Here is a 21,743-nt window from a genome sequence, read left to right on the forward strand (position 1 = left end):
TAGTTATTTAATGAGCAAAGCCGCAAATGATATCGTGCCCCGTTACAGCTGAGAGATGCATTTAAAGAAGACATTTTCTTTGCAAATGTAATAAAAGGAAATGTGGCCTTTGTGTAACATTCTTGTATATTTGATGAGTTGACTTTTTTTGTCACTTCCTCATACACTTTTTATTCGCTACAGCTTGCGAAAATCAAATTAATCTTAAACAAATGACTTCATAGCTGCAACCGTCACAAAGTTTGAACTGGACATTTTGCACGATTTAATCCATTATACCCATATTCTATAAATTGTCAAATATGTACCAAACTTAACCCTTTGATACTCAAACTATGCAAAACCAATATTTCTTCATATGAAAGCAAATGAAAAAAAAGCAAACATTTGGTGTAATCAAAAAGAAGATATTTAATGGTTAACTAGTAAACTAAATTATCAAATACATTCTTTAAAAAAAAAGTATAGCAAAGAAACACTCAGCTATACATGAAATTACATAGGAAATGAGAACGGGTCATTTTTGACCCATGTTGTATATTAGAGGGGTAGTGATACAAATATGATTTTTATTGAAAAAGTAAACATTAAAATAAATATTTGTGATGATCAAAAACAAGTTAATTGAGGAATACCTGGAATACTGAATAATGAAATTAATATATGGCAAAGATAAGAAATAAAAATAAAAATAAATACAGCCGGTTCATGTTGACCCATGTTGTGCATCAAAGGGTCTAATGTAACAAAGTAGCCTACATAACACTAATTTAAATAAAGCAGGATAAATACTACGTTTACACAAACTCTCGCTTTTAAACGTGTACGCTTATGCAAGTTTGTAGCTGCAACTTCTGCTCGTAGTACTTTTACAATGAAACCTTTCTCCAAAAAGTTTTGCTTTTCTTAGGCACAAGTCCGTCTTGTAGTCTCTTTCTCAGGTCACTAGATGGGGCACTTTACCACAAACAGCTAATAAACGTTATATACCGTGTACACTAGAGTGTTAAAATCCTTCCACCGCCAACACCTTCACTACATTCAAGCAGTCAGACCTTCTACAGTTTTTATAACCTGTTATGATAAGGTTGAACACTAAGCCAATAGAAAAGGTTTCTATAAGAGCCTATCACATTAATTTATTTTTTACACTTGACATTGCACTTCCAATCTTGCAACAACTAACTTCAAAGTAACAACCATTAAGTTACAACTTCTTACAACCACTCAGTGCTACTGAGACATAAGTCATGGGAACATGCCTCTAAAGCTTTTTGCTGAGCTCAACTCTTAATGCCAGCTCCAACATTCTCCTGAAGTGTACACAAACAACTTTATCAAATGATGATGTTTGAAAAACAAAACGTTTATGTCACTGAAATGTAATAATTATGCCGATATCATTTTGAAAATTCCTTTTAACTTTTTACTGCGAAAAAACCCAAAGTTGAAATTTTGTTCAGAGATGTTAAATTTATATTTTTTAACAGATCGACTGTAATTCAGGCTTAATCTGACTGTTAATTAGATGGAGTCCAGCCCTGGTTAAAACTGCCAAACGCCAGACATTGACGTACTTTCCCCCAGTATTCTACATCTATTTTGTATGGCTATTGTCTCTCTCTGCTTGTGCTGTTGTTGTTGTCCTTTCTGTTAAATTCCATTGGTGTATTCATAATTTGCTTCATTAAAGTCTGCTTTTTTTCCACTGTCAGGCTGTAGCTGCTCAGCCTGCCTCTTTTGGATTGCGTGCGAGACAGAGGAAGACTCACTGGCACCTGCAACTGCCAGACAAACAGACAAGTAAAATTCAGGGATGGAATGGACAGCTGAATGGACAGAGAACAAGGAATCCTAATTGGTCATTATTTCCTTGCTAATCTATATTTTCCTCCCTGCTAACCCCCAACACAGATGTGAGGAAGGGGAGGGTGGGATAGGGGGGTCCGCTCAGGCCTGCTCTGCTTTCGAACAGAGGCTGGAGCGCTGACCGTGAACATTGCTGTGTGCTTTTGTGTCTTGTTTAGAGAGGGGAAAGAGACTCAGTGGAAACCAGCAGAGGAGGGAGAGGGGGTCAGAGTTGAGATTTGCAGGTGGTGCTGGTGGTTAATAACTGAAGAGCCAGTAGACGAGAGCGCGGCCCAAAACAGAAACATGCAAATGTATGTGCAGGAACTAACCTTGAAGGTGGAACAGATTTAAGAGAACTCAGGTATATTCGTTGACTGTCCACATACACACAAACACACACACACAGACAATCAAATGAGACCAGCATAGCAGAACTCTAAAACATTCTCAACAGTCATTCATCTCCACTAACATGGCTTGCTGCCATTTGGAAATATGCAACAACACAAAAGAGCCGCTTAGTTGGGGGGTGCATGTTTGCGTGCGTACTGTCTAACACCCCTGCTTGCAGCACAGCCAGGTCAAAACAGCACAGAGGTGTTGGACAATGTGGCGCTGTGGTACAAATTAGACGTCTGGTAGACATGGTGGCGCTTGGAGGGTGGAGGGCAGGACACTTGGCATGAGGGCTACTTCCCTTAAGTCAGGTTTTTAACACGGAAAGTGGAACACAATAAAGTGTTTGATGTAAAACCTTTTAATGTTGAATTCTCCTTTAAATTACTTATCCTATATCCTAAATTCTGTCCTAGAGGGATAACTTTTCTGGACATAGCTGAAGGAGAAGTTTCTTGCTAGTATTTGTTTTATGTATTTAAAGGTTAGCTGTATGAATCAGTTTCATCATGCGTGGTTTATTTATTAAACATTTGCAGCTTTTTATATTTGATCATTTGTGTGAGTTATGGATCTGAGCTGAAGTGAAGAGGAAATGTTTAGTGTTGTTACTTCATCTTTTTATGTTTATCCCTAATGTTCTTGTTCCTACACAAAGTCCAGCAGAGCACTACAGGCCCAAGAAGCCCCAAAGAGAGAAGAAGCATCAAGTCAAACTGGTATCTCTGGTACCATTGTTGCTCTAGGGATGCTGGCCTTAGATGTTTTCCACCTCCAGTGTGCAGGATATGCTCCACCCACTGGACCAGTCGAAGAGCTGGAGGGACAGGATAGGATTTGTGGATTCTGCTAAGAGTCAAAGCTGAAGACTTGAACCTAGAAAAATGAAATGATAAGCGACAACGCTGAAATAATCTCAGGAGTCTATCAACACGTCTGTGCTTTTTGGCTTTTAAAAAGTCATGCCCCTTCTTACCTTTTGTCCTCTATTAATGTGCGAATAGTGGAGCTAAGCAGTTCTCTGGTGACGTATGTGGGGTTGATGGTGAGACCAAGTCCCTTTGTTTCAGCCCTCACAACATTATCAAACTGGTCCCCAAACAGAGGGATTGCCAGCACAGGAACAGCATGGTACACTGCCTGGAGCAGGCTGTTCTGTCCACCATGGGTGATAAACAGAAGTGTTTTTTTGTGTCCTAGGGTAAACAGAACAATAGAGGAATACATCGCTGCTTAATGAATGGAGACAGAGTGACAAATGAGAATGGTTGTACTAAATCATGTAGAAAAAAACAGCAGATAAAGCATTTTTAACAAAGGGTTGGTGCACAGGGATGCACACACATTGTTTTAATGAGCATACTGCAGCCCATATGTAACTTAGCAGATAAAGTAACATCACATGTTAAGGGTATGTCTGATCACTCCCTCTGTATTTGTGTGTTGCTCTGTTTATACTTCTAATGAGATCAGATGTATTTATCTGGTACTAAATGCAGGAAGTGAGTAGTGGTGCAGTGCAGCAGAGTCACTGTGTCCTTCTGCTGCAGTGTTCTATCCCTTTAGCCCTTAACCCCCAGTGTCTGACAGGAGTCTATCCTGAAATAACAAGGTTAAGAGAGGCAGACTGTTCCTACCCAGCAGGTCATTAAGAGGCAGCCAGTCCACCAGCCTGAGGTTGGGAGGTCTGTCCAGCTGAGATGGCCATCGTTTTTGGTCGTACCTACAAGCAAAATGCAGAAAGATTCAAAATGTCTTTAAATGAACAGAAAACAAGAAGGTTTTGATGGTGAATTTAATTTATATTCTTTACACATTGGAAACAATAATATAGCTTACAAGTTTCCAAGATTTTGTTATCCTTGAATGAACCGTGTTTTGCTTACCTCCAGAGCACCCCCTGTGGGATCCTGGAGAAGCCAGCCACCAACTCCTCAAGTAGAAGATCCACAGATACTGAAGAGACCATTGATCCCAGCGTGACGACAATAATACCTGACTCTCCGAAACTGGAGATCCACAACGCCAGATCCTGACGGACCAAAAGGTTTTTGGGTATGGGCAGGAGGAAATATGTAGAGAGAAAGTGTTCAGGATAAGGCAAAGGTGGTTGTTAAAAAAAATGCAGGAGGACAGAGGGATGTGGTAGTGTGAAAGAAAAAGCGAAGGAAGCAAGAAAGCAAGAAAGAAAGCAAGAAAGAAGAAAAATAAGGCATATATGGGTAAGAAGATACCTGTTGTGGTGGCTTTGCAGGTTTATTCAGCAGACCTCCCACCAGAACAGTGTAGGGCATAAGTGGCTGCGCGAATTCAAATGAAAAGTCAGTGTTGAAGGCCCAGAGTTCAGCTCCCTGATGTAACTCTTCCAGACCACCAGGGGGGGAACCTGACTCAAGGTGGCGGTCAGCTACTTCCTTAAATGTTGACCATACACGTGACTGACCTTTAATGCAAAAAAAAATTCAAAAATATCATCCTTACATGTTTGATTCTTTTTTAAACTATTCAGATTATTATCATTTTGTTGTGTGTAAATGCAGATTCTATTCTTACCCACAGGGGCCAAGAATGAATAAAAGAGGTTTTTTGTTCGACCCCAGAGGCTCATGTGGTCCGACAGCTGGGAGCTGAAGACTGGGATGTAGGAGACTGGACTTGGGAGAGCAATGGACAGAGGACCGTTCAGAGTGCCAGGATAGAAAGCTATGTAGTTGACACCTGGAGTAAATCAAAAGTAAAGTGCATGAAATTTCTGAGATACTGTGTATGAATTTACATTGGTTGAACAAAAACAATTCATCTGCGATCCTTTCTGCAAAGCTAAGAGTGGTAAGGTTAACTTTTTCAAGTGTTCATATTATGAGTAAAAGGACGACAGTTATTATGACATAATGCAAAGTGAGAGAAACAGCAGATTTACCAAGTTTGCGTGCCAGGATGAAGGAACAGGGATTAAAAGCATCAAGGATGGCGATGTCATAGCGTTCCTTCTTTAAGAAACTTATTATCTCTTTGTCCTCTAAAAGCTTGTCGCACTGATAGGATAGGTGGCCCATGAAGTTAAGAAAGTTATTAAAAGTATCCCTGAGGAAAAGAAAATGAGAGCGTAAGATAAAGGTTAGAAAGGACCAATTACAGTCTGATTTGGGCAAAATGCCTCAAAATGCTATTTGAAAAAACAGACTAAAGATCATACCAAGATGAAGTAGCACACAGATTTATTTATTTATGTTTTACCTAACATTAATATCAAGATAAGAAAGTGTCCTTAATGTGTTTGATACCTCCCAAGAAAAAACTGTGTTTGTAGTTTCAGGAACCAGCCGTTATATTCTTTGACATATTCTTCTCCTAAGGACCAGGTGCTGGTTTGGTAACTGTCTGCCCGGCCCACGTAGGAGAAACCTGTGTGCAACATTAAAAAGAGAAACAAAGTAGGGATGGAAAAGAAAGTCCTGTTTAATATCCATAATTTATTTCCGTATTATTTACTCTATGTACAGTTTACCTGTAATGACAGGATTGCCAAGTTGCAAGAGCATGCGGACCTCGTGGCCATGCTGATGTAAGTTATGAGAAATTTCATCTAATAACAAGTAATGGCTTCCTCCTGGAGGAGAGGAGAGAAAACAAAATCACAGATATGTTTTTCCATCTTAACATAGTGCTTTTTATTTACAACACAATATAGGAATTAGTAGATTAAAAACTCAAGTGGTGTCTTTCCTTCACCAAGTCTTTAACACATTTTTATGATATTATTTTTTTCTAGTTACCAGACTGGGAAGGAGGTGCTTATTCTCCTCATACATCTGAACAAATATTTCAGTTATTGTTCTACTACAGCTATCAGAGAGTCCATTCACAATAACAGCTCCTTTACTCACCAATTAGACAGACAGTCAGGATCTTGGCAGACTGAAGTACAGGAAGAGCCAGAAGAGAAAACATCCAAAACACAATCCCCATGTTGTTTTTAGGGCACCACGCACTGACCTGCAGCCAAAGTAGTCCAAAAATAGTTGTCCAATTCAAAAATAATCTGCAATGAATACTTTCCTTCTTGAACCTGAGAAAGTTTGTCCTCTTCAGCAACACCGAAACAAAGTAAGAACAAACGAGCAAGTGTCACAGATTGGATCCTGTAGAAGAGTTGTGATCTGGAGAAATGTTACGTTTCAACAAGAAATCAGCAAATCCGCATTTAGTGCATCTAATTAAGTTTTAGAAGTCCCTTTTTCATCTCACTTCCATCAGCAAAGAGTAAAGAAATTCCTTAATGATAATCCTTATTTAGTGTGTCGAGAATGTATCCAGTATGCATTGTCTGGCAACAAGTGGAAAAGGTCCAACATTAAGGCGCTGGATCAATCAGAAGGTTTTGGATGCACGTATATTTCTGTCTGTAATAAACATGTGAAAGGCTCTGTTTTCTCTAAAAGTCAGACACCGAGAAGTCCAGGATCCCTGGTTCTGCAGTGATAATTAAAGGGAGGGAAAGAAAGGGCGGTGGGTCAGGGGAAGTGGGGGGTTCTCCAAGCCCTCCTTGTATCAAATTAGACAAATGTTAACAGAAGTTAACCCCCTCGGTCAATAAGTACAGGAAAGCACATATTAATCAAATTGATGGCACTTGATTTGGAAGCTGTACTTAAGTGAAACTAATGATGCATACATTATTTGCTGTATCTTAAGTAAAAATATAACGCTGTTCATATGGCTCCCGTTTTTTTTAATTTCCTCTTTTTCTGTCTGAACAGCATACACACTAACTTGATTGGTTGTGGGTGCCCTGGCTGGCAGGCAGTTGCTGGCAAGTCAGGCTTGACATGTAGGTTATCCTGGACAATGCACTCATTGTAGCTGCTTTTCTGTGTCAGGAAGGTCATTAGAAAAACAAGTCAGTCAGAAAAACTGCTGGAGTGTATCAGCAATAAAAAGATGAGTAAGAGGGTCAGTCCCGCCATTATCGGTGTTATTGTTGTCAAATCAGTAATGATCTTCTCCCAGCCTCCACCAGTCGTGGACATATCAGCGTACTGAAACAAGTTACAGATGCAAGTCTGTTTATTTAATGCTGCAGTGAGCCATACATTTAAGCAAGCATTTGATGTGTAAAAGCACTGAGAATACTTTAAAAAGGAAAAGAAATAGTTCTTAGTGACGCAGACAGCAGTATGCACATATAAGTCTTCTCTTTTAGGAGACCGGGAAGCTTTTAGTCTCTCCTTCAGCGAGTTGGGCGAGAAGAACTCTATGAATGTTCTGAAAGAGAAAAAGAGGGAAAGGAAAATACATTTAAGACATGATTGAATTTTTGCAACAAGAAAGAATGATGTGTGTTGTGAAAGAAAGAACACATGAGATTATGACTACTTATGAGGGTTTGTCATCTTAAAAAATAATCTTTGTAAATATTAGAAACATGGTGGCAGGCGGTTTAGAAGAGAAGTATCGGTATGTTAAATTAAACACAGCAACAAGACAATCTGAAAGAGTCTAAGTAAAGACTTACTACAAGTTGGTATTGTGTTGAGGTCTCCATTAGTTCCTGGGTGAAAGGATGCTGAGAGAGGATGGAGAAAGGAACACAGTCCTCTGGTTTGTAGCCCAGCTCTCTGAATATATTCACCAGTTGCTAAAGGTCAGTAAAAAACAAATCCAAAATAAGGGATGAGTTTCATATGAATAGAAAAACTTGTTTAGATTCAACTTTTCATCTTTTGTATTTCCTTAAAAGCTCTGTGAACTTTACCTCATTGTACTCCTGCTGACTGAGACAGCCTGGAGGAAGGGGGTTTTCATCTTTCATCGTGGTGACTTTATGACAGATGACAGCCAGGAGAGCAGAGATGGAAACTCCTTGCTCCTCAGACCAACTACTGGATGCACACAGGTGGGTCTCTTCTTCTTTTGTCTCTCCTTCAAGGTCTGAAGAACTGAGCTCTGTGGCTTCTTCTATACTGGGCATGGACTGTATACATAACACATAATAAATGCTGTTTGTCAATCATAACAAAATAAATTACCAGTAAGTAAAATAACCTTCAACATTACTGTCATCATCAAAAATAACATTGAAAGATTTTTAATAAACTTCTGAGGTGATTGGTTGACTGAATATTTTAGCCATAGAATATGTAAAAAAACAACAAAAAAATTCCCAATAATTTAGATTTTTTTAAAATTAGCGTCCTTCTCTTTGTAATTTAAATCACTCACCTTGACAAGGTGGCCAGTTGAGGAGTGCTTGAGATGATGTCCTGACACCACACTTAAGGCTCTGATGAAGCCCTCTTTGGGGTAAGGGTCAGCTGCAAAGTACTGCAGCATGGACACATAGTCCAGTTGTGGGGGAGATGTGGAGTGGTCGGCAAACAACTTGAAAAAGAACTACAGAGTGGAGTTTTACTGTTAGTTTGTTTAATCTACTTGCAATGAAGTTAGAACAGAATATATTGTTAATCCCCCTGTGGTATGAATGATGATGAATGTCTTTGTCCAGTAAGGTGACAGTGAAAACACCTGAAAATCCTTTTTGTTGTCATTGGTGACTAATACTTATTTCTGCTTTTAAGTTCTGCTTCCCCACTTGTCTCATGGTTTGTTTATAAGCTGTATGTGCATTTCTCATTTCAGGAAAAAAAACAAAAACAAATGTTTATCCTGACTTGGAAATAGGTTGCTCAGCATTGCAGCTAGTTTACCTTGTGAAGATTAGCCAGACGATCATAAGGTAGAGGCTCAGAGGGGTCCTCAGGGACAGGCTGGACACTCTCTTTGGAAAACCACAACCCTGTCTGGAGGAGAGAGAAAGCAATTTGGCAAGAAGAAACGTGTTCTTTTGAAATTCAAAAAGCTGCTTTCACCTTCTTCTTTTAAAATGTTACGATAACTACTCGAAGTGTTTTCAAATTGACTTAAACAGAGGGCCAAATCTGACAGTAGTGACAGAATCAGAATTTTCCGTGTTAGTCTGAATTTGTATAAAGACAAACCTGTTGGTACTGTTCCTCGTTTATAAAGCCTGTACAGCCAGCATCTGCTTCCTTGAAACGGTGCAGCACAACCAGAAGCTGTGTTAAAGATGGAAATGGCCAAGGGAGGGTGGCACTGAGCAGAAACCGACGCCAGTCCATCAGCTCATAGTTGTCAGTTAGTAGAGACACAATCTCCATCAGCTGAGGAAAGGAGAGAAGAGGGCATCGCTTTGTCTTATTGGTCGGTTAAAGCATATAGACAATATTGTTTTAGGATGTTTAATGACTTTCTTTACTTTTTTAACACTGTGTCGTAGGAACTGAAATTTAAGAACTGGTTTTATTTGCCATGAATAAATAAAACTGTACTTTGTGTTTTCTGGACTCTCGGGAATGTTTGAAAGAGTACCTGTGTTTTATTGTTGTTAGTCCAGGTCTCGGGTAAGGTGTTCATTCCCATATTAACAGAGATGATTTCCATGATCAAACTGGAGAACTCAGAGCTACATATGAGGCCTGAAAGTCAGAGAAAGAAATGCATTGATAAATAGCAAGATAGCAGACATTAAAATCTTAATCATATGATAATTTTGTCTTCCTGTATTCACCTGATGGTGCAACAGTATAGAGATGCTGGTGGAGCGCCTCAAGTTGAGTGATGGTAGGGGTGGACTGTATGTGTTTCTCCAGAGGATATGGGCGGGGAGGGGGATCAGGGCTAGCCACCATATGGTGGTCTGCATTCAGGTAGAAATCTGTACATTCCTGGAAAAGAGAACACAGAGGGACTTTAATTATTCATTTGAAGTGATTCATTATCAAATGTAAAAGAAGAATTCAAATTTAATCCTACAGTTTTTTCTGTCACAACAGAAAGAAAAAAATCTTTACAATTACAAAGTCATTACACACCAACACCAACTCTTTCTGCAACTTAGCACCAGTCTCTATGTGGTGGCGAACAACTTCTGTTAGCTGGTCAATACTAGAGAAAAGCAAAAAGGACATAGATACAGATCAGTTATCAACCACACAGCTTCCATGAGTGACAACTGGCTCTTTCCCAGAAATTATAAAACCTATTATCATGCATAAGTATAAGTAAAGGCTTTCATTAATCTCTTTATCTTTAATGTTTCATTAAAAATGAACCAGACCTCACTGACCACAACACATTGATGTCCCTTTACATGCACATGTGGCCCGGTCATACCTTAAATGAACCCACTCTCACAGAGCTCCATACCTCTTCATTTCTGCAATATAATGTGCTTGTAACCACTTCTCCATGCTGCTTGCGGTCTGTTCTGCTTTGCTATGAAGGGAGTGTAGCATCCCCAGACCATGACCTTTCACCAGAGCAATGCGGACCTTTGCTGAATTCTCTGGAAAACACACACACACACACACACACACACACACACACACACGTAAAAAGATAGACACAAATATGAAATCTATGTATTTGGATAAACTCACATGGATTTTCATAGAACTTAACTGAGCTACAGGTTTATATATTCTTTGTCTTACAGTTCTCAGTAAACAATAACAATTTATCACACTGACCATGTTTTATATGAGCATTACACTGAACATAGTATGAAAAACAGAAGTCACTGAATCTCTTCGTATGTGTGTATGTGGGTGTGAAGTACATTTGTGCATACCCTCATGACCCAGTGCAGCTGCATACTCTTTATCAATTTTATTTCTGACTTCTCTCGCATGATTCTTCGCTGATTCTTCAGTCGGATCAGGGCTGGATGCTGGAGGTGGGGTAGGTGGAACTGTTGAAACAAAAGAGGATTAATATATTCATGAGATAGGCCTTCTAAAGCAGGCTCTACATGTGAGATCTACATTGTTTTTAATGCTCTGCATGGAAAATGCCTTTTGTTTTCTTGTCTGCTTGCTTCTTATTTTCCTTTTTCTTTGCACTTGCTGGGGCCTTTGGCTTTTCCTTCTCTGGTGGTTTCTCCTTCTTCTCTTTTGTCTCCATCTGGTGGGTTTCTGCTGCCACCTACAGACATGAAGCGTATACCGTTTAATCATGAAATAGAAAGATACTCTATGTATTCCATAACGATATACTCTTTCAAACTGTGTGTTACCAGTTTACTGATGGCTGTGAAGGCCTCCTCATAATCTGAGATTAGTTTTTCATGAGGTGGCTGCAGTAAACGATAAAATGGGTTAATATCTCTTGGAAAGCTTGCTTTTACGAAAAACATCAAACTGTTAAAGAACAACCACCTTATAGGATGGTACAAGATGTTACAGTCTAAATATTTAATGCAGCCCTATAGATATAAATGCACAGTAAAATACAACTTAAAAAAGATCATAACACAACTAAGGCAGGATATCTGGTATGACATGACCTTGACAGGTTCTGCCTGAACCTGGCCTTTTGCCTTGGACACCTCTCCAGTGGAGTCAGGACGGCTTGGGATGAAGGGAATACTGGAGCAGAGGATAAAGTTTTTAAAACATATACATACAGTTCTTCTTTCAAACACACTCAAGAAAAGGGAAGATTGTGTGCCGCTGCTTTTTCCTCACAATTTACTTTTCCATGTGAGCTCTCCGTCATTCCCTTGACTACACACACTTGTGTCTGCTGGCTCAGAACTGCAGGCACAAAATAGACCTCATACATTATTCCTGATTTTGTTATTCCATCCAATCATCCTGTATTAACATGGTTAGGTTGTAATCGATGGCGTGATTCTTGCCTCTCATTCTGATCCTTGTCCAGCAAGGGGATGCAGACAAAGTTTAGGGGCCGCTCATGCAGGACTTGTTTGTACATGCTTAAATAGTAGACTCTTAGGATGCACAGTGTATCCTGGAAACGGTCCAACTCCACCTATTCAACCAAAGCAAAACAATATTATGATCACACCGATTAGTCATGTAACATTAAGAATGCCTACAGTTTTACACCATAAACCAGGGAGAATGCAAAGAAAATGTATAATGTAAGTTATACACAGACTAAATAAAATATGTGTCAGGATGGAATTTTAAACTGCGAAATTGAAAAGCCAGAGTTAAGCCAAATTTCTGAGGGGAAAAAGAAAAGTGACCTGCATGAGCACAGAGTGGTTATTGATGAAGACAGCACTGTGGTCCTCCAGCCAGCCTTCTCCTAGAGCAGCCCTCTCTTGTTCATCCTCCTCTTTCCGCTTGTCACTAATGTCCCACAAACGTTCACGCAGTTCCTGTAAGCATTTCAGAACAAATGTGTTATGTTGTCATTTTAAGCTGTCTATGCAATCTAAGATTATTTTGTATTGTATTATGTTGTTACAAAGACTTTTACATCTAATCTTAGATGTAGTTCTGCTTTGGTCTCCTCATCTTTTCTCCTATCATCAGCAATACTGTTGAAGTCCTTCTGCCACTGAGACACCAACTCCTGCTTCAAGTCTGGACGACCAAGGTAATGCTTGAACTCCTCCCTACAGATACATGAGAAGGTCATACTGTATATAGGAAGCATCAAAATATAATATCTATAATATCTAATTATAAAATGTGTTAGATTTACATGGTATAAGTGTGCATATGAATGAATGTCATGACATGTAGGTGATTATGTATTCCCAGTTATAGAAATTGACATAAAAGGTAAAATGAAAAAAAAAGTCAGCAAGTTGTAAATGTTAAATAATGTGACCACTCGTACTAAATAAAATTAAAATGGTCACATTGTTAGGGCTTGGAGATTACCTGATGTTGTATAGGTGATGGTCAATAACAGTGCGCTGTGAGCGAAACTGCTGCATCACTGTCTTTATGTTTCTCACATAAGAATCACACATTGCATCCCAATGGGGACACAGATACTCTGGGATTTCCTTGAGAAAGAGATGGAGAGGGCCAGATATGAAAAAGCATCCAGTTAGGGAGAACAGGAGACTATAAAACATGACAAGAAGTCAGGAAGATGAAACATTGTAGCCTACTGGAGGGAGGGGTTCATCCACGTAGATCCAGGAAGGTTCACCTGGGAGGGGGGAGGCGGACTCAGGTGGCTCCTTGGTTAAAGAAGAAGTTGACAACTTCCTAGAGGATTCTGTTTATTAACCAGAAGATAGCTACATAAACTCACTTAAACAAAAATACAAATACTATATTTTTTCAAGTTAAGCATGTTCGGACTGAATGGAAGTAAAGCTGACTGCGTTAAAACGACATTGGGATGGCCACCCTAAAATAGATATGATTTAATTCACAGGCTACTAATCCGTTCACCTCTGGGGGAGTTTGGGGTGGATTTGGAAAGTGACTTCACTCTTTGGGCTTTTTCCACCTTAAGGCTGGAGCAGGAGTCGGCAGGGCTGAGACTCTTCTCTGTAATGGCTGTTTGTCCATCCACAGGTGACGGTGTGGCAGAAGAGGGAGATCCCAGAGCATTCAGACTATTCAACGTTATGTTGTCAAATTCAGGTGTGACACGAGCTAATGAGGCAGATATGGAGAAACTGTGTGTAAATATGGTGTGTCTTTCACCTTATTTTTTATCCAATGTGAAACAAAAATGAAAACAATGGATTGGTCAGTTTCATCAAGGATAATGAAAACATACAAAAATTCTAAATACTAAAATGCTAACCAGTTACCTTTCTGCCTTTGTAACATCACCTCCAGCAGGGCAGACTCCACTCTGTTGTAAAGCTCCTCCTCATCAACATCTGCATCAACATGCATCAAAATGTTTTGTTTTCCACCAAACCAGCTCTCAAGTTTTGGCCAGGTCTCCTGAAAAGTGCTAATCCTTGTTTGGGTGGAAGGGGGGATTCAGAGACACAATCATGTTGAGGCGGCAAAATGTATTTTATTGTATTTAAGCTGTCCTTCTTATCTTCATTTTTCTTACCTGTGCGGAGTTTGTGCCACAAACATTGTCTTGTCAGAACTGGAGGTTTTAACCGTTTCTGTATCGAAAACACACGTACAGTAACTTGTCTTTGTACACATACTAACACAGATTTATAACAGTGAAGGCTTATGGGTGCAACATACCTGTCTGACTGTATGCACGTCTCACCACACACTCATCAGGGATGTCCAGCAGCAGAGCCAGGTCCATTGCAGGAGCAGGCAGTGGTGGAGGTTTGGGAGGATTTGGATCAGTGACAAGGTCTGTCCTGTTTCTCACATCGTCAATTCCATCATCCACAGATCCACCCAGGGCTTTTTCTAGAAGGTGGGCTTGGATGATGTCTGTCGGAAAGCCATCCAGGATCCAACCAGAATGAGCTGGAACTTGCCTGGGATGAAAAAAAAAAAAAAAGTGACTGTCTTCAACATGGGCACTTGGGCTGGGTTTGTTTGCTAATGTCTTCCATATTCCAAATAAATAATCATTGAAATCTGTGGCCTCTTGGCAAGATTACTCTGAAATAATAACTATATTAAATGATTTGCATGTGTTCAAAATGTCACTGAACAAAACTAAGCCAAATATTTAGTTTTATATAGAAATACAGGTTGTTTCCTTACCTGATAGCCTCTGTTATAATATCAACCAGCAGCTCATTTGGGATGGCGTTGCCTTTACTCAGCTCTGCTTTTGCGGCTGCTCCCTTCCCAGCATGGGTAGACAACTGGAAAAAAAAGTGACACTTGAAAGCAGGAAAGTGGCTTCATTCCAGTTACGATTACATTCTGGAAAAGAACATGAACTACATTATGTATCAAACTTTTATTACCCACAAAAATCACTATTTTCCCAGAAAGAAAAAAACGATTTAGATTAGTAAGAAATATAAATTCAGTGCCTACTCTTATACAGCTGTCTCTGCTTTCCTCCCTACTGTCAAGATCTGGAAAATAATGACATATCTCCAATTAAACACACAGCTGCCTGAAAAACATGCAGAAAAGGATCAAACAAGCAAATAACACACTGCAATGTTTAATATAAACCAGCTTAGAGAAGATTCATGCAACCCACCAGGTTTTAATAATGTGGAGTTTGTGTGCTGTTGCTCACTATCACTCTCTCCTTGCTGCTCTGATACCTGTACATTTATTTTAAGGAAGGTTTGTTTAAAGGATGAAATGTTAAAGATCATTTAGGAACTTTTAAGTCCATGCATTTATAGGATTACATAAGACAAGACTTTATTTATAAGAATACTTTAAAAGTTTACACTACTGTTATTCTGTGTCTGGCTTACCTCCTCTCCATTCTTGTAAGCAGTCAGCGCCTCCTCAATCAGTGTGTTAGCAGATAAGACATTGATGCCATGCGCTAAAGAAGAAAATAAAACTCACATACTCGACACGAAGATATATAATTACATAACATGTCGGTGTGTCATGTATTCTTTAAGCAACAAAATCTTTAATTTGTGTGAAACTGTTCGACTGTACGTTTGCATCAGTGTGTTTGAATTGCATGCAGTGTACCTTGAGCAATCTTTGCAAGGCAGCTGGTCTTCCCAGAGCAAAACTTGCCCAGGACACAAGCCTTGAGGGTAAAGTGAGGAAATAAAGGCAAGGAAGGTTCCATATCGCATGGATTCATAATGTTCTTCAGTCGCTGGACAACATGTCCAAGAACAGTGTTGTTTTTCAAGGGTAATTTGGTCTCCCCTTCTTCCTCAGGCCATTTCCACTCGCCTATCATGTTCTGACAAAAAATAACACACGGTCCAGATAAAGAGAATCTTTGGCAATATTCACTTTTTCATTTTGTGGACTTGTTTGTCCACTAAATTGCAGAAAACAAGGTAAAGACACACACACTTGTGTTTCACACTCACAGTGTAGTCATCATAGTCCTGGTTTTTCAGTGTCTCCAGCTTCTTAAGCTCTACAGGGTCTAGTGGGGTAGAGAACTCAAACCCTGGCTGCTGACACGTTATTGGCTCATAGAGAGGCAGACCGCTGAGCAGCAGTTCCTTCCACTCTCTCATTGCTTTCTCTGGAATCAGACTGAACATGACAGCAGAAAAGAAATGACTGGAGGCAAAGCTAGACCAGTGAACTACACATTATAAAATACATAACTGACCAGAGATCAGGTACATTACTGTAGCTTTACAGGGCTTTAAATATTCTTTAAATCTACTCAGTTTCACTCTGAATGTTTTATGATTGACCCTAAAAAGGATTCAGGTAAAGTGTTCATTTTGTAAAGGTTAACTCTAACTAAAAGCAAAGCTGTTGCAGATATTTACATGAAAATGATGCATTTGACTGAGGGGAAAAAGCAGGCAGGATATGCAAATCTCCTGGTTTTATTTGACATCTGGCCAGTTGGAAAAAAAACTGTTCCAATATTTGTATTTATTTCACAGGGAGGGGACTTGGATCTGAATCCACACTGTACCGGAATATTTATTTTTTTATACATTACACATATATGTTTTAAGTCTTCAATCACATTTTTGATTTACATTGTTTTTTCTGACACATTTAAATGGTTCCCTGTTAAGAATAAATAAAGTAAATAATGATGACAGATGATATCAAGGCAAAACGTATTTGCTATAATGTTGTAATGGAATACATTTTACAATGCTATAAATATTGGAAATGGTATAATTTCCAGTATTTTTCTATTGCTCCTATTGTTCTGATCTTTATTTTACTATACCTGTCAATGAGGTTATTTCTTTTATAAAAAAAAAAACATAGCTTTTGGTTGTAATAACACTTGAATGTGATGTTTGTTTAAGAATAAATAAAGAGGAAAACTTTCAGATGTAGCAGAGCACAAGATAGAAATTTCTATACAACTGCAGTTAATTCAACCCAGAAAATTACAGACTTAACTAATTCAAACAATGAAATCAGATGATAATACTCAGTAAATACCAAAAGATGCAGTTTTATAACACATTTTGGAATTTCCACACTTTGATTATGTTCAGGCTGAGAGGTCATTTGTATAATTGAAGCATGTACAGTAAAAGTGTTTCTAATGCATCGATAAAAGCGATGTGCTACGTACTTCCCAGTGAGCAGTCGATATTCTCCAACTTTGGTGGCCAAGTCCACTAAGTGCTCCACAATGTCCTTGCAGACCATAAAGTGTTTTTTGTATCTGCTCTGAGCGCGCTCTGCGGACATCCTGCTACAGAGCTCAAGCTCCTTTCTGATCTCTTCAGCGCCAACCAACTTAGCCTGCCGAGCCAAAGCCTGTACCAGGCCCCGGTCAGAAAGATGGAATGGGTTCAAAAAAACATGGCATAAAATACTCCTGAGTTCAGCACTGTTGTAAAAATAAAGGAGTGTTGTTATGTCGCTAATTTCCCTTTGTGTTTTAGTGGAACATGGCGATATAAAAAAACAATCAAACAAGACTGTCACAGATTACTGAAGAAAAAAAGGAACAAAGGCTCTTTACTCATTATTACCTGGTGCATAAAGAATGTAGTGAATATATAAATATTTTTCAAAGTCAACATTAATAATACCCGATTAAACCTTTAATACCTAAAGGTTCATTTAATTGTGTAATTTTTCACTAAAACTTCTCATAACAGTCTGACATTAAACCCCACGACACCTGCTCTGAAATAGACACCAAGACCACTGCATCATGACAACAGCACACTACTACATCCATCAATTCATGAGCGACACTTTTTACTGCTTGGAGGATTGTGGGAATGCTGGAGCTGATACGTCAGCAGCAGAGATACTGTGTCGTATATCTAACACTTAAATCATGTTTGAGAACGGTGGTAATCTCTTGTGAAGCATTATTCCAAGTATCTGTGCTTGCCTTTAATTAAATCAGGCATTTACTACTACTAAGTTTGATCACAACATGGACTCAAAGACAAACATATTATGTAGTAGTCCCTGTCTGGCCCTCTGAAGTTATTGTCTCTCTTAACAGCAAATAGTATATTAATACTACACAAGGTACCAATTCCCTTTTCTCTCGCTTAGGCACAACTCTGACTATTACACAAACAGCCTAACATTAAGTGTTACTAAAAAGGTTATTCTTCTTTCTTATTGGTCCTATCTCACCGCCTCCCTCTCCAGAGCTTCCTGGAAGTCCTTCTCTCTCCGCTGCTGGTACTGCTGCTCTCTGAACAGGCGGTTCTCCCGGATCACCTCCTTCTGCATACGCATCTGGAGAAGCTGAGCTGCCAAACGCTGCTCCTGTTGAGTCTGGCGCGTCAGTCGTTTCACCAACTGCTCCTCTCGCCGTGCCTCCTGCAGGGTAAGGCAGATGGAGCGGATTATTTTATGGATATATAAAGAAAAAGAATCAGTATGAATTTATAAAATACATGCATATATTTTTCAGGAGAAAAATCTGATGTTACGGAATAAATTGACATGTTTCACCTCTTGAGTTTCATGGGCCTTTAGCTGTTCCACCAGGAACCTGTCTCGTCTTTTCTCTCTCTGCTCACGAGCAAGAGAACTTTCCTCCAGCCTTTGGCGAATATCCTGTATGTATTTACTGTTGGATTGCAATACCAGTTTAGTTCCACGCCCAGGGACGTCACTTCCATGGCCGCTGCCACCAAGGAGATCTCCAGGGATGGGCTGCCCACTAGATTATGAAAAGGTTTCAAATCACATTAAGAAATTATATTGATGCATGATGGTAAATATCTGTGGCCATTTGTAATTATATTACAAATAAAGTAAATACAACAAGCGAAATAACATTATTCTGCATAAAAACAACCACACTCTCACCTGGAAGAGGAAGCAAAACCACAAGTTACCACTTTCTTCCTGTTTATCTCAAACTGGGCTATTTCAGTCTGGACTGTCTGTGAATATAAAACAGACAGCAACTATAACTATACAGGGTAAGACAAGGAAAAGTATTTCACTCCTGTGTTTGTATGTGTGTAACACGTTTTCAAAATGTCATTGACTGTTGCTGAACTTGTGGCATTTCAACCTCTAAAAAGTATTTTATGTATCAGAACAACATCAAGAAAAAGACCCCGCCCTTTCCTGTTTTTTAAACAATAACTGATATTATATATATATATATATTATATATTAAGAAATAACAAGCAATCCGTTTGAAGAGGACATAGGAAAGATCCAGCAGATTTATTTCCAAAAAAAGTGTTCTTGGTATTAAATTGATTAAATTAGCTAAAATGCTGGTACTCAATAGATTCCTATGACCAAAGAAAACATTAGAATGGACCTTAACTTCGACTTAAGACCTGTTCAGTGGCTTCAGCATCTATTACCGCTGTTTCAGCATGCCAAAAATAAAATCCCTCTGTGGGTTGGTGGGTTATCAAGTTTAATTTGTATCACACCTGGACATGTTGTTCTCTGCGCTGTTGCTGACGTTGTCTCTTTTTTAGGTTGAGCTGTGAAGTGTAGGGAGGTGGCCTGGGGACCTGGACAACAGCGGCCTGGTTATAAGTCACGATGCCATTGGGCTTTTGTCGACACATCCGCAGCTGCAACATATAAAGCTCTCCAAAGTCAGCGTCATTAATTTTTCCTTTAATCCATTATGGTTCAATGGTAGGTTAATCAATCAGTATCAGTATTGTATTAAACAAAGTTCAAAACAAACACTACATTGTGATAGAAACTGAGGTACCTTAAAAAACTCAAGATAATAAATATAGTTTCTGTTGTTTTTCTGTTGTCTGTTTATACATTTTGGCTTTCTTTAGCACCTTTTCTGTATTCTTCAGTCTCTTCTCGTCCTGTCCTTTGAGTGGTCTGTTCTGCTGGACCGGATGAATCATCACAGACCTGTCCCTCCACTGCTGACACGTCTCTTCATAGTGCTCATAAATTTTCTGCAGCTTCAGCTCTGCGTCCCGTTTTACCACCTGATGCAGTCGCTATTTACAAATGAAGAAGGTAAGGATGCTAGAAAATACAATAATAATGTAATAATGTAAAATATCCATTGTATATTCTACTAATAATGTGAACCTTAAAAAAAAACCTAAAACTATAAGACCATTAGAGAGTCAGAATTATCATGGCTAATTGTGTAGTATTTAAAGCTACAGATTAAGACAGTTATCCTTATATTTCTGTGTAACCAAACTTGCAGTTGCTTCTAGAAATCTGCCACTGAAACCTTGCACATACAGTACATAATAAACATCCCAAAAGCTTCCCTTACATCAGTGTAGATCTCATGCTCCTTTTTATGCAGTCCAGCATGTGCTGTAGGCCGCATGATTTCCATCACTGTCCCACTGATATCAGCCTTCTTCTTCTTTTCTAGGGAGACGTAGAGTTGGTAAAGAAGGTGTGTGGCAACACCCTGCTTCTCCTGCATCAGGTCCTGGGCTGTGTTTATGTCAAATGAGATCCCCAGTAACTGGAGAGTAGGCTCAATGCGGGTGAAATTATTCAGTTTGGAGATGGAGGTTCTACAATACGAGATAATCATAAACTTTAAGAATTATGAACACTTTTAGTTGGCAAAAATGAGAAAAAAGTGGGAGAAAAGTGAGTGGAGCTTACTCTTTCTTCATAAACATACTGAAGTCGTTCTGCAGCTGATATTTGTGGAGAACCTCCCCGATGAGGTAACCACTGGAGAAATTCTTGGCAAAAGTCTTTGGCTCTAAAGATAGACATGCAACTACTTTCAGGTATGACACATTGAAACATGAAACCATTGTTTTGTTTATTTTAACAAGTTAGTAATAATCCTTTAATTTTTATTATTATTACATATTCACTATTAATGATAGATGGAGTTCTTTCTGAGTGTTATAATGGCTTTCCAGAACAATTAATTAGAATTGCTCACATTGTCCTACTATGACTATTTCTCAAGGGTTTTTGCTCATTTTCTCCTAGTTCCCTAACCTAACAAACCTATATACGTCCATGTATTAAGATTATAATGTTTTTATTTTTTTATTTTTTTTTATATTAGGTAAATAATTAGCTAGGTTCTAAAACAGCTTCTACAATACATTTTGTGTAAATTCAGTTTCTTTTTGCGGTTTTGTGCCACAGCAGTCACGATTGGCTATAACCGAATAAACCACCGAGGAAGTGTTAGCATTATTTAACTATTAGGTTATTTCAGAAACATCCACACAAGTCACACTCACCAACAGCTTTTGACAGCCGAAGCTCCTCATTTAGCCACCTGCACAATATATCCGACATCTTCTGTCTTCTCGAGTTCAACTCAGACAAAACGTTATCGAGTAAATGACATGTTACGAGGTAATAGTTTGAGTATTTAGCTCGCTAATAAAGGCTGAGCAAACGGGCAAAAAGAGAAGGAAGTCCCAGTTGTGCGCTGTTGCCATGGTGACACGTCAACTGGGTTGCCCACTGAGGACACTCACGGGAGCGGGCGGGCCCGCCGGTCCTAGAACAGTTTTGTTTTTTCTACACGCAAATAAAAGCAGGAGTAAAATCACGGCAAACCGATCCAAAACCTGTAATATTACAATCTTAAGAAGGTCATTAGGGGCGATAGTATTTTTAGCAACACTTAACTGCAGAGAACCTCAACCAATTAGGGAGTGAAAGAAAATACAAAAAATAATGAATCACTAA

At 39.0% G+C, this 21,743-nt stretch overlaps 2 protein-coding genes across 3 annotated transcripts; both read right to left on the reverse strand.

Moving 5' to 3' along the window:
- Positions 1–61: 61 nt before the first annotated feature.
- On the reverse strand, positions 62–7,088 carry LOC306830189 (UDP-glucuronosyltransferase 3A1-like). Of its 2 annotated transcripts, XM_079353494.1 has the most exons (12): positions 7,021–7,088; positions 6,135–6,243; positions 5,756–5,857; positions 5,532–5,652; positions 5,168–5,331; positions 4,801–4,965; positions 4,482–4,690; positions 4,134–4,279; positions 3,885–3,970; positions 3,224–3,443; positions 2,980–3,123; positions 62–2,225 (listed from the first exon to the last, which is right to left on the reverse strand). In XM_079353494.1, the coding sequence occupies exons 2-12, from the start codon at positions 6,214–6,216 to the stop codon at positions 2,075–2,077; spliced, it is 1,590 nt and encodes a 529-aa protein (XP_079209620.1). In that variant the 5' UTR covers positions 6,217–6,243; positions 7,021–7,088; the 3' UTR covers positions 62–2,074. The 2 variants fall into 2 exon arrangements, with proteins under 2 accessions (XP_079209620.1, XP_079209621.1); XM_079353495.1 differs by lacking the exon at positions 7,021–7,088 and having other exon boundaries at positions 2,131–3,123; positions 6,135–6,960.
- Positions 7,089–7,378: 290 nt separating this feature from the next.
- spef2 (sperm flagellar 2) lies at positions 7,379–21,656 on the reverse strand. Its single transcript, XM_079338057.1, has 39 exons — positions 21,287–21,656; positions 20,685–20,787; positions 20,338–20,590; positions 19,877–20,047; positions 19,505–19,651; positions 18,918–18,994; positions 18,558–18,768; positions 18,234–18,422; positions 17,203–17,390; positions 16,010–16,181; positions 15,654–15,876; positions 15,422–15,495; positions 15,196–15,262; positions 15,024–15,064; positions 14,742–14,845; positions 14,262–14,509; positions 14,116–14,173; positions 13,859–14,013; positions 13,491–13,697; positions 13,202–13,311; positions 12,966–13,093; positions 12,556–12,694; positions 12,320–12,454; positions 11,928–12,099; positions 11,793–11,880; positions 11,612–11,693; positions 11,342–11,401; positions 11,105–11,250; positions 10,898–11,022; positions 10,474–10,612; positions 10,140–10,212; positions 9,836–9,992; positions 9,637–9,743; positions 9,246–9,428; positions 8,955–9,047; positions 8,470–8,640; positions 8,003–8,221; positions 7,763–7,885; positions 7,379–7,512 (listed from the first exon to the last, which is right to left on the reverse strand). The coding sequence occupies exons 1-39, from the start codon at positions 21,342–21,344 to the stop codon at positions 7,447–7,449; spliced, it is 5,262 nt and encodes a 1,753-aa protein (XP_079194183.1). The 5' UTR covers positions 21,345–21,656; the 3' UTR covers positions 7,379–7,446.
- Between the last annotated feature and the right edge of the window lie 87 nt (positions 21,657–21,743).

This window comes from Symphodus melops (assembly GCF_947650265.1).
Source record: "Symphodus melops genome assembly, chromosome: 1".
Taxonomy (NCBI): domain Eukaryota; kingdom Metazoa; phylum Chordata; class Actinopteri; order Labriformes; family Labridae; genus Symphodus; species Symphodus melops.

Excerpts from the sequence above, each read along its gene's own strand:
- LOC306830189 (XM_079353494.1), bottom strand. The coding sequence starts at position 6,216 with ATGGGGATTGTGTTTTGGATGTTTTCTCTTCTGGCTCTTCCTGTACTT. Across the intron at positions 5,858-6,134 it reads CCTGACTGTCTGTCTAATTG|GAGGAAGCCATTACTTGTTA; the intron begins GTGAGTAAAGGA and ends CCTCTCCTCCAG. Across the intron at positions 4,691-4,800 it reads TTCATTCTTGGCCCCTGTGG|GTCAGTCACGTGTATGGTCA; the intron begins GTAAGAATAGAA and ends TTTGCATTAAAG.
- spef2 (XM_079338057.1), bottom strand. The coding sequence starts at position 21,344 with ATGTCGGATATATTGTGCAGGTGGCTAAATGAGGAGCTTCGGCTGTCA. Across the intron at positions 13,094-13,201 it reads TGGATGAACCCCTCCCTCCA|GAAATCCCAGAGTATCTGTG; the intron begins GTAGGCTACAAT and ends CTCTTTCTCAAG. Across the intron at positions 11,251-11,341 it reads TCACAGCCATCAGTAAACTG|GTGGCAGCAGAAACCCACCA; the intron begins GTAACACACAGT and ends TCATGTCTGTAG.